Genomic DNA, 12,340 nt, shown 5'->3' with positions numbered 1-12,340 from the left:
ATTACACTGACGATGAACGAGAAACAAGGATGACAGGACATTGCAGCACATACCAAAGTGAGAGGTCAGCCTGATGGACACCTCAATTATACGAATGTGTGGTGACAGACACAGTGACGTGACAGACAGAATAGTGGCACAAGTCTGAAGGTCCACGTGTTTCATAGTATGACTATAATAGAAATAATTTGAAGAATTTGAATAAAAAAAACAGCAAGATTTAAAGCTCTGAAATAAGCTGGCATGCTTAGAGGTAGACACAATTCAAGTTCAATTTTTGTTAATGTAGGCAGTTTAAGAAACAAACTCTTCACGGGTTCTGGTATATATATTCATATATACTTCTCTATTTCTCTCTCCGCATATATATACATTCATAATTGTGGCCACCGGGGGGTGCACCCTGTCCCTAAACCTGACACAGGCAGACGCCAGGCACAAGTTCAAGCACAACACACGTTTATTTAAGTTGGGGAGAACACTTCCCAAATCATTTCTGAGCACATCGTACAAAGCATAAGAGTACAACACTTTCTTCTTTTCTTTCCTCTGTTTCTGACTTCCTCTTCTGCCTCCACTCCTTTGGCAAGCTTCATTCTCTTCCTCCTGACACTGGCTTCCCGCATGAAGGCTGGCGGCTTCTTTTATGCTGCCCCTAGAATCACTCCTGGGTGTGGTGAGAGCCCAACTAAGTAGAGCTCTGCAGCTCCCCCTGGCAGCTCCCACAGAACCAAACAAGGCTGTGCCAGACTCCAAATCCCATGCAAGTGCCGCTGCAACCCAGGGGTGTTGCCATCTAGCACTCTGGGAGAGGCAGTGCCTGGTGTACATCTGCCCTGGGTCTTTCCATTACAACTGCTTTCTGGCTGGGAAAGGGCCCCGGCCAACCATCACATAATATACAGTGTATATATACATATTACAGTGTGTGTGTATACACTGTAAGGTTTCTAAACTCATTTGGGACTCCCCACAACAGGATAACATGCCAAAAACCATCCCGAAAAAAGATCGCCACGGCTATGAAAGGCAGCTTATCAGTTGCTGGGGCATCTGCAGGCTCCAAACACAAAGTGGGTCGCAGCTAAAGCAGATCCGAGTCGATCGGGGTCGCGGTATAAGCGCTTGCCATTGATGGGTGATGCAAGGAACATTAGAAATGCAGGGAACAGGATTACTTGGCCACTAATCTGGCCACAACCCTGCCTGATTGCTGTGTCTGGGCATAGGAGAGTGGCAGATTCCACTACAATAAATAAGTGTGCCGTTCCTGTTTCAAGCTGAATAAAGCTGGTTTTGCTGAAGTACTGAGACTAAGCCTCGTGTTTTGGGGTGCAAAACAGGGACTCACACGCCACAATATATACATTTATATTGCAGTATGTGTATACAGCATATATAACATAAATATTCTTCATCAATAATACACATCTCTTGGGACTGCAGTATGTGATTGTACTGAATTTGTTATTGTTGTGACACTTAAGAAGGCGTTTTAGGAAGCAGAAACAGACAATAACCACTTCACACTAGCTGCTCTCATTATATGTGTGCTTAATGATAATTATAAGAAAAGGAATAAAATTGACATGTTTGGACTGGTCTACTTCTGAAATATGCAAAAAGCTTTTGTTTCAGCTGTTAATCAGAATGTGTGTCCACCTTTCTGAGACCATTGCTGACAAACTCCACACTGACGGACCCCCAGTAGTTCAAGTGCTCTGAGGCAGCAACACTACCTGTGAACTGCTGGAGCCTACTTTTGTGATTTTGTTCTTCATTTTTGTCAGATGTCCTAATAATACAACAGAAGGACAGACTGAATGTTTAATGATGTTATTCTAACCTTAGGGGAGAACTGCTAATACTAACCACATGAAAATACTTCATTTATGCAATTTTCAGACAATATTTGAATTTGCATAATTCCAAAAGGCTTATTACAGAAAGGAAAGAGTTACAGAAATAATGACATAGGTACAGTATACTCAAGTGTCACATATCAAGCCACTTGTTATTATTGGTAGTTGAGTGTCAAAATGGAAAAAAAACCTACAAAGGCTACGATACTGCTGGCTTTAAATGAAGCACCATAATAAAGCAGAACTATGTTGATGTGAAAAATGAGAAGTCGCAAAGAAAATCCACCAAGGGCCATTCAAAGCAGCTTGAACTACATCTCCTCTGGTAACTGGCAACATTTTATAAAACAGAAATTAAACATCTGGTTTAAAAATGTGATGTTTTCAACATTTATTAATGTTACAGAGCATTAAATCCTGAAATGAATGAATAAACTCCAACTTTACCTTTGTGTCATTTTCTTTTTAGCAGCATGAGCCCAGCTTAAATGCTCAGCAGCCCTTTGGCACAATGGACTTGGCCTCTTCAATGCTCAGTCGAAGCCGGACGTCATCCGTCTCTTCTCAGACATCCCGTAAATCCTCACTGACGCCTCTCTCTGAAACAGCCTGTAAGTAGCGGTGCTGCAAAATAAATGCACATTTTTTCTTATTTCAGAATCCTGACACTTGGCAAACTAAAATGAATTGTTAGCACCAAAATAACGGAAAAGTGAGTTTCCACTTATAGCAGCTCTGTGATTAGACTGAAATACAGGCAGCCTTTAGTAATTCATACTGGAGAAAAAAAAACAGGCAGGAATTTTGTCATACTTGGGGAAAAGGCTTTGACATGGATTAAACTGAAATTAGGGTAAGCATGCAAAGATGAAAACACAAGAAGGTGATAAGGCAGAGAAAAAGAGCAAGACAGACTAATGGAGCCATGACTGTATATTAGGAGCCTGCTTAGATTAAATATACATATTAGTGGACTGCAAAAGATCTGCATGCAAGTGATGGTGCCAAGTGATTGTGAGGCAGAAGGCACTGCTAAGGACATAAGCAACAGAAGGTATATGTGCACCTCGCTTTCTACATGTGAGATAATAATACATTATAAGAGATCAAGTAGAGGGATTTGAAATGAAATTTCTTTAGATTTATTGTGGTGAAGCATGTCCAGGGTCAGTGGCATGACTAGTGGACCAGAGCAGGTGCAAGATTTTGGTTTGTAAAGGGTGCAGTTGAGACTTCAGGAGTGTAGGTGTGTGCAAGAGTAACAAGCAGTGTCAGTCAAAGTCCATATGGAGCTCTAAGCAGGGGTCAACCTCAGTGTCTGGAGCACATGCTCATCATCTTACCTAAACGATGCCCCTTGGTGCCTGGAGCGCTCTGGCAGTAAGTACTATGAGACATCCAGCAGTTCACCCTCAGTGTCTCTTAACTTACCTAAACACCTGTTGGACAACAGTGCCCTAGGTGGCCGTCTATGTCACCTAATGGGTTGTCCGGCACTGATGACAAGAGGTCGTGGAGCACTTAATGGATTAAGTTTTTCCCCTACATGAGACTAGACAACTCAGCCATTCCTCATTAGTCCTCTGTGGATCATTTAGTGCACGTACACTCACAGGAGTTTAAAATGATTGAGAAGGAAAGAAAACAGAAGAAACTGAGAAGACAGAGACAGAGAGAGGTCAGTGCAGGTGGAAGGAGGCGAGTGGTCAGGGAATCCCCATGGAGGAGCGTAGGCAGAGGCATTTCAGGGCAGATCAGCCCTGCTAATTTGTGGAGCAGAGATGAATGAGGGCTTCATGGGTCCTGCAGGGCTGATGGATAGTACCACGATGAGGCAGTCAGGCTTGGAGTGGAAGGTGTTTGAGACTTGATCTGTAATGTGGACTGCAGTTGCTAGTGTCCCAGCGCTGCTGAGCAGGCTTGATGGGTGAGCAGAGTGAGACGAGAGAGAAAGAGCACCGGGAATGTGATGAAAGGAAGCCGATTCTGACTGCAACTTTATCCTTATCTTTATCTGTTTATTACTGTGCAAAGCACTGTTTTTACAAATTCTTTTTTTTGAGGACTTTTTGCATTGCACTTCTTAAACACTGCCATTGAGTGAATAAAAGCACTATGCACTTTGCACTGATAGCTCTTGTTGTGGTCCTAGTCTATCCTCAGTTATGGCAATCATTGTCCCAGGAGACAGAAGATGCCCATGGCTTTGGGCACAAGGGACAAACCATTTATTATTTTACTTATTTTTGACATTTATACAATTTACATAGGCTAGAAAATTCCTACTATGATTTTATCATTTATAGCCATTTTTTCCATTACATGGCTATGTAGAGAATGTGTCAACATGAACTTGTACAAAGCCAACACCGGCCCTGTGTGAGATGTCATTGCATGCTGTTGCTCAAATACTGTATGCAACGTTTCACTCTACAACTGAAATTGCATGCTGTGCTATGTGGATTTTGCACTTTACTGTCTATAACAGGGGTGGGCAGAGTCGTTCCTGGTGGGCCGCAGTGGCTGCAGGTTTTTGTTCCAACCCAGTTGGTTAATACGAAGCACTTATTGCTCAAGTAACACTTGTGCTTCATTTTAGTGGACTCACTCATTAGGACTTTGAACCATTATGGTTTATTTTAGTCTTAAACAGTTGCTTTCTTGTTTTTAATAGCTCCTTATTAACAATAAGAATCAAATGACAAAAGAAACCAGCAGTTCTCCATTCAGCTTGTGTGCATTTAATGTGCACTGTTTGGTTTAATTAAATACTTGGAAGGAAAGTGAAGAGAAAAAAGTGAAGGACTGAGAATTACACATCCGGTTTTAGACTTCGTATCGTTTGGATGATATCCTTAGAAAAGAAAAAAAATCTAGGATATGAGAATGATTTGACATGGCAGAGTTAAAGAACTAGCAAGCCATGAAATTAAATTATTGGCAAGGATTGTCTTTTCCAATTTAGGTTGGAGCAAAAACCTGTGGCCACTGCGGCCCTCCGGGACTGAATCTGTCCACCCCTGGTCTATACAGTGTGTGTAGCCGGGCTGTCTTTGCTAATGTAGTGTACTCTTCATAGTGCCTCCCCATGAAAAGGAACATGTAAAATAATATTTGATCAGCCACTGGGATTGCAAACTTGAAAGCAGACAGTGCAGTATCATCCATATGTTTTCCAAACCCCCAATTTCCCAACCAGCCTATCCTAACAGGAAAAGTCAACAAATGATGGACATCAGTATTCATGCCCAGCCAACACAAGCTTACATCAGCATGATTTAAGGTCTGATATTTGTGGAAACAAACCAATGAGTCTAAAGGAAATTGGCACAAGCTGGTAACTGAGCCCGGCTCCAAGTGCCATGAAGCGGCTACCTGCTACGCCATCATGCTTCTCCAAAAACAGAAGTTATTATGGTAAAATGCTGTGTAATAATATGCAGTGTGTCTTAGAATTGTTTTGTTAGGGTGGTCCACTGTTTTACCTGTGTTAAAGCAAACATCCCAAAATGCTTATTCTGAAGCATAAGATTGCCAGTTTATATTCCTAAGTGAATTGGTTAACTTGTCAGTGTTCCAAGCATACCTAACACACGTGAGTGCTTGTATTGTATACCTGGGCAGGTCAAGTGCTTTAAGATGGTGGGTTCTTTAGAGAAGCACTGTACTAAAAAGGTTGGCTGGATTCTCAGCATCATAACATGCACTTATTCATTTTCTGTTGCCCAATGCAGCAACACCTTCCAGACTGATGGCCGAGTCCAGCACTCCTTCTATTCCAAGTGTGGTTTTGGGGCAGCAGGATCTGTCGGCTCAGAGACTACAAGCAGGCACCAGCCAGGTGAGCTTTCAGTTCTCTTTTACTGCCTCAGATCATCTCAGTTGAAAGCAAGGCAATTTACTCCTGCACTTTCTGTACCCATTTAACATTAACACAGACTTGCACAAGAATGGTCGTAGATCAAGGTGATGACAGAGAAAAACACATGGAGTATGGCCATGGTTGTATTCTGTTCATGTTGTTTGACTTTGACTTTCTAAAAGAATATTTGTGTATGAAAAATTTCAACTTAAAGAAATTGGGAGGCCAAAGTGAAGTTCCTTTGTAGGGTTCTGATGCTCACCCTCCATGATAGCTCAGGAGTGCAGATCAGCATTACTGCATATGTAGGACCACTACTACTGCAGATAGGAAGGAGTTAGATGAGGTGGTTTGGGCATGCATTAAGGACGCCCCTGGGCACTTCCTCAGGAGATGTATTGTGGAAAACTCAGGTGTACATCTAGGACATCCTGGAGGAATCAGCTGACCTAGGAGTGTCTCGGAATTTCCTGGGATGAGTTGGAAAGTGTTGCTGGGGATAGGGTGCCCTGGTCAGTGAAGCTCAGGGTGTTGCTACCAAGATTCTCATTAAGGCAAAAAGAGTGAAAATAAATGGATGCAAAAATAATGAGGGTGATATTTAATAAAAGCTAGGTGATAAGGGATCTAGGGCTGAATGGCCATGAAAACCTTCTCCATGTCCAACCAACATGCAGCATGTCGCTGTGATGAAAATTACCACTATGTCACCCTAAAACATTTACAGACTGAAAGAGAAACATTCAGACTGTAAAGCAGTGCTTCACAAAGAGTAAAATGTCTGGCAATGCTACAATATTATTATTAAAATTAAACAATTATTTTGCATGTTACTGTGGTGGACTGGTGTCGCATCCTGGGTTGGTTCATTCTGTCTGACCGATGCTGCTGAGATTATGACCCAAAACTGGTTTGAAAATGGTGGAATGGATTTATTTTATTATATACTAGCCGTCCCGTGTGGCTTCGCCCGCGTAGTAGTGAAACAGGACAAATTTTAAAAATCAATAAACAAACATCGCTTGCTAAGATGTCACGGATTAGTGCGAATAAATCACTCCTGCAAGCAAACTATGATTCTTAGCGTGACGAGAGAAGTCGCAAAATCAATCAGAATGTTCAAGCAAATGATAGAAAAAAAACCAATCTAAATCTGTTAAGTAGTTCTCTCGTGAAAAGGAGGCAGACAGACAAACAGACGTTGGATTTTTATATACTGTATACTGTATATATATATATATATATATACTCACCTAAAGGATTATTAGGAACACCTCTTCAATTTCTCATTAATGCAATTATCTAATCAACCAATCACATGGCAGTTGCTTCAATGCATTTAGGGGTGTGGCCCTGGTCAAGACAATCTCCTGAACTCCAAACTGAATGTCAAAATGGGAAAGAAAGGTGATTTAAGCAATTTTGAGCGTGGTATGGTTGTTGGTGCCAGACAGGCCGGTCTGAGTATTTCACAATCTGCTCAGTTACTGGGATTTTCACGCACAACCATTTCTAGGGTTTACAAAGAATGGTGTGAAAAGGGAAAAACATCCAGTATGCGGCAGTCCTGTGGCCGAAAATGCCTTGTTGATGCTAGAGGTCAGAGGAGAATGGGCCGACTGATTCAAGCTGATAGAAGAGCAACTTTGACTGAAATAACCACTCATTACAACCGAGGTATGCAGCAAAGCATTTGTGAAGCCACAACACGCACAACCTTGAGGCGGATGGGCTACAGCAGCAGAAGACCCCACTGGGTACCACTCATCTCCACTACAAATAGGAAAAAGAGGCTACAATTTGCACGAGCTCACCAAAATTGTCAGTTGAAGACTGGAAAAATGTTGCCTGGTCTGATGAGTCTCGATTTCCGTTGAGACATTCAAATGGTAGAGTCAGAATTTGGCATAAACAGAATGAGAACATGGATCCATCATGCCTTGTTACCACTGTGCAGGCTGGTGGTGGTGGTGTAATGGTGTGGGGGATGTTTTCTTGGCACACTTTAGGCCCCTTAGTGCCAATTGGGCATTGTTTAAATGCCACGGGCTACCTGAGCATTGTTTCTGACCATGTCCATCCCTTCATGACCACCATGTTCCCATCCTCTGATGGCTACTTCCAGCAGGTTAATGCACCATGTCACAAAGCTCGAATCATTTCAAATTGGTTTCTTGAACATGACAATGAGTTCACTGTACTAAAATGGCCCCCACAGTCACCAGATCTCAACCCAATAGAGCATCTTTGGGATGTGGTGGAACGGGAGCTTCGTCCCCTGGATGTGCATCCCACAAATCTCCATCAACTGCAAGATGCTATCCTATCAATATGGGCCAACATTTCTAAAGAATGCTTTCAGCACCTTGTTGAATCAATACCACGTAGAATTAAGGCAGTTCTGAAGGCAAAAGGGGGTCAAACACCGTATTAGTATGGTGTTCTTAATAATCCTTTAGGTGAGTGTGTATATATATATATATATATATATATATATATATATATATTTATATATATTGTGGCACCTGGCCGGGACTCCTAGGAGGACCAGAGGAGGGCTTGTACCTCCTTCAGACCGCGAGGGGGCGTCCGTCCTGGTTACACTGGTGGCCTCGGGTAGAGGGCATGGAAGCCCAGCCCTGTAGGGGCCTGTGGCCACCGCCAGGCGGCGCCCCGCTGCCTGAACAGCCCTGGAGCCCACCACTTCTGCCACACCAGGAAGTGCTGGGGGGAAGACGACTGGGGACACCCGGACGGCTTCTGGGTGCGCAGCCGGCATTTCTGCCACACAAGGGCGTGTCTGCGGAGGAGTGCCGGGAAGCAGCTGGAGCCCATCCGGGTTCCCATAAAAGGGTCCGCCTCCCAGCAGTCGTGGTGAGAGTCGGGAGGAAGGAAGACGGAGCTAGAGCGAGGACGGGAGGCGGCCAGGAGAAAGGCAAAAAAGACTGGAAGAGTGTGGCCTAGACATTGGGGAATCGGTGCTGGAGGCACTGGGGTGTGTGAGTGCACTTAATTGAAAACTGTAAATATTGTAAATAAACGGTGTGTGGTGAAACTATGATGTCCGTCTGTCTGTGTCCGGGCCAGCGTTCACAATATATATATAAATAGAGAGAGAGAGAGAGATTACAACTAAGGGATAGGCTCCAGTGCCCAGTACTGTATAGTGGAATAAACAGTTATTAAAAATGAAGGAATCCATATAAGTAAGTATTGATATAACATTCGTAATCAATATTTATATGCTTATAAAATGAGAATTTGTTTTTTTTGTACTGACCTTTTTCACTGAGTTGACATTGTTTATGACAGCTAGTTCTCAGCTTACCTACTTGGGTAAATAAAATACTGTAAATAAAACTATGAATTGAATTTATACTCACATAAAATTATCTTTGGATTAAACTTCCAAAAGATTTTTTTTTCCACATATTATTTTAATCTGGTTTGGATACTCATTACTTTAAGTGGATTGTTGAAATTTGATATTTATGCTTAGTTCATACAGAACATGCACCAAGTCGCTGCAGAGAGCTTTCTGTACATTTGTAAAAATACTGTCCATAAAAGAGTGCTGTGTAACACTGCAGAAAATTGTACACGTATATTTTGTGTTGTTCACTCTGCATTGTATAACTTTGTAATTTACTTAAAGTACTGTATATGAAAGTATTCATGGTTTCCAAAACCACCCAGTCTTCATTCATAGATGAATGTAACAGTTTTTATTTTGATAGGTAACTGTAGCAGCACCAGCATTAGACCTGATTGCCCAGCAGTTGGTGAGTCAACAGCCTATACCAAGTCAGCCCATGCAGATCGCACAGGTAAGGACCATGAAAGGGTAACCAATGTGGCCATTAATTCCTAAATGCCAGTGGGAGTCAGGTGGTTTAGGATTGTGCACCTGCATAAAGAGAAAGGATTAACCGAGTGAGGCAAACAGCAGTGTGCTGTGAGTTGTGTGACTCTGTTGTTTTGCCACCTGTCTCACTAACTTTTGTGTCATTTTATGAGGGGAATAAGTAAATGTGAGCCTAATATGCTTAGGTCAGCATGGATGGAGAGGAGGATGGCTGTTATGGAGCATTTCATCTATTCTTTTCACACTGCTCTCGCTTTTGGTTCGAGTAAAACATTTGCACCACAGCCTTTGTTGGATGTATCTTGGATCTTTTGTCTGCATGTGTCTGTGCCTCCAGATGTGGTTGCCTCCTTGACACAATACATACTCAGCTTGGTTACATTAGTTTGCTACTGAAAATGAATTAGGTCTTCTATTTTTATTTATATTATATTAAGTGCTTGTTTTAGGCCTTAGGTATACATCACACCCTTTAGTAAAATATTTCTATTGGAATCCCAATGGTACCATCTACTGCTACACCAAATACAGAAGGCTGCACAGGTTACTGAGTTTCCTACAGAGAATTCAGAATAGAATTTGTGTTTTCTGTAAGCATATGTGTAGCCCCAATTGCATCCCACATCCATAAACTGTTAACTTCATTCATCCTTCTGCTTTGAGACTGAATGTTCACCCTGTATCTGTGTGGGGTCCATCCAGATACAGGCTGATTGACAACATCCAACTGGCCTAGTATGAGTGAGACGTATAAGATGTGCTGCTGTCTTACCCACATTTTTTCGAGCTTGCTTATAATGTTCTTGCCTCCTATATTAGAAAAAAATAAGAATTAAGCCATGGATGGACAGATGGGACTTTGCTCCTTATATTGCCATTACTTAGTTTTGTTTTGCCTAGTTGACTAGTCATTCTTACCCATTAGGGAAAGTGTCTTTTTCTTTTGTCTTTTCACCAGGAAACCACTAACTTAGGTACTTCAGCCCCCTTTCTGAAATATAATATCTGCCCCCACAGAGAGAGATGTGGGTCCAAACCCAGGATGGAACAAGTCTGTTTGCCAGATGATAGCAAAGGTTTTCTCCAAGCTTCCTCTGCATTAAGCAATTCTCTACTCTTCTTGTTATTACCCTAAGGTGACTTTAAATTGTCCCAACATCAATCTGACTTAGTCTCATTTGACCAATCACTGAGGATAAAACGTGATTTCTTTTTCATGATGCAAGGATGTAGGAGATGGAAAGAGGATACAGAAGAATATTAAAATAAAGAGGACTTTAAAATTTTGAGACCTAATGACACTCCATTAGGATCCTTGCACAGATAAGGTGGCTATTCACTCACCATGAAACATTCATTAGTGTTTAGGTTTCCATGTTCTACAAAATGCCACAGTTAAGCTTTGACTTTGTTGCTAGGAATGTTGAAAATGAGAGGATTCTGGAGTTTGATGATGTGATGGAAATCTTTGTACATAACAGCATGTTTAAGAAGAGGAAAAAAGTAGGTGACATACAAATCTGATAGTATAAGGAGGACGATAGACTACTTGTTGGTGAGAAGCATTGATGGGGCACAGTGAAAAATGTGAAAGTGATCTCTGGAGAAGGTTGTGTATCACAACGTTGCTTGGTTGCAAGAGATTTCTTAGTCAGAGGCTGGAAGAAAAGTAAGTGGAAGAATGTCCCAATAATGAAGGCCTGGATGTCAAAGAAGGAGAGTGAGAGAAATAAATGTAATGAAACATTGGTAATAAAAGTAAATAAAGTTTTTGAACCATCAGTTGTGATGGGCAAGTGGGAAACAATGAATAAAGTCTGGTTAAAAACAACAGAACTCGACTTTGGTTGGACAGAGGGACACTCTCAAGGAAAAATGGTAGGGGGATGCTGAGGTAGAAAAGAGGAGATGCTATAGAAGAGGTTGAGAACAAAAAGAGATGATGACTGGGAATCCATAAGGGAGCAAAGTAAAATGATTAAAAAGCAGTTGCAATAATATAAGAAGATAGAGATGTGGGTTTACAAGTGAGCTGCAGAATGAAAACAGAAAGAGAAGCAAGTTCAGGATGGCAAAGTAGAGGGTAAAAGAAAGACAGCATGTCATAGGTGTGACCTGCATGAAATATGCTGAAGGGTGTATTGTGATTGATAGCAATGGGATACTTGGAAAAAGTACATGGAGAATTTACTGAATGAGGAGCACAAATGAAATAGGGACTGAGCTGTTAGTTTATGAAAAAAGAGGTCACAAAAGTGCTTAAAATGAAGAAAGAAGAAAGGCAAAACAACAGGCCCAGCTGGAGTGATGTTGGAAATGTTGAAGGCAGAGAAAAGTCTGAATGGAGCTGAATGGTTAACACAACAGTGGGACATGATTGAGTATGAATGGAGCATTCCTGAAATATGGAAAAGATGTGATCACTAGAGTGGGGTCACATGAAACGATCAAGCTTTTGGAGCTGGGAATGATGGTGGCTGACGGAGTGCCAGAGAAAAGAATGAGGGTTCAACTAAAACCTAATAAATTCCATGCCTGGAAAGAAAACAACAGATGTATGAAAAGCATCAGTTGACGGAAAATAGGCTCCATTATTCATTTGTAGAGCGGGAGAAGGCATTTGACAGGGTGCTACGAGAGGTAGTGAAGTAGGCATTGAGAAAATTAGGTGTGGATGAATAGTGTGTGCAGGAAGGGTTGGTAAAAGGTTTAAGCTGAAGATGAGACTACACCAAGGATCCATTCTGAGCC

At 41.8% G+C, this 12,340-nt stretch overlaps 1 protein-coding gene across 2 annotated transcripts in view; it reads left to right on the top strand.

Moving 5' to 3' along the window:
* LOC120523042 (neuronal PAS domain-containing protein 2-like) overlaps positions 1 to 12,340 on the top strand; it is a 169,618-nt gene that overhangs the window by 126,187 nt on the left and 31,091 nt on the right. Inside the window, exons 12-14 of one of the 2 annotated variants that reach the window (XM_039743983.1) lie at positions 2,335 to 2,473; positions 5,597 to 5,703; positions 9,462 to 9,551. In XM_039743983.1, coding sequence (XP_039599917.1) covers positions 2,335 to 2,473; positions 5,597 to 5,703; positions 9,462 to 9,551 — 336 coding nt within the window. Of the gene's footprint in view, positions 1 to 2,331; positions 2,474 to 5,596; positions 5,704 to 9,461; positions 9,552 to 12,340 lie in introns of both variants that reach the window. The other variant, XM_039743981.1, reaches the window with a different exon arrangement.

Source organism: Polypterus senegalus, chromosome 2 (assembly GCF_016835505.1).
Source record: "Polypterus senegalus isolate Bchr_013 chromosome 2, ASM1683550v1, whole genome shotgun sequence".
Taxonomy (NCBI): domain Eukaryota; kingdom Metazoa; phylum Chordata; class Cladistia; order Polypteriformes; family Polypteridae; genus Polypterus; species Polypterus senegalus.
Note: the sequence above shows the minus strand (reverse complement) of the source record. Positions and strands in the feature narration are given on the sequence as shown.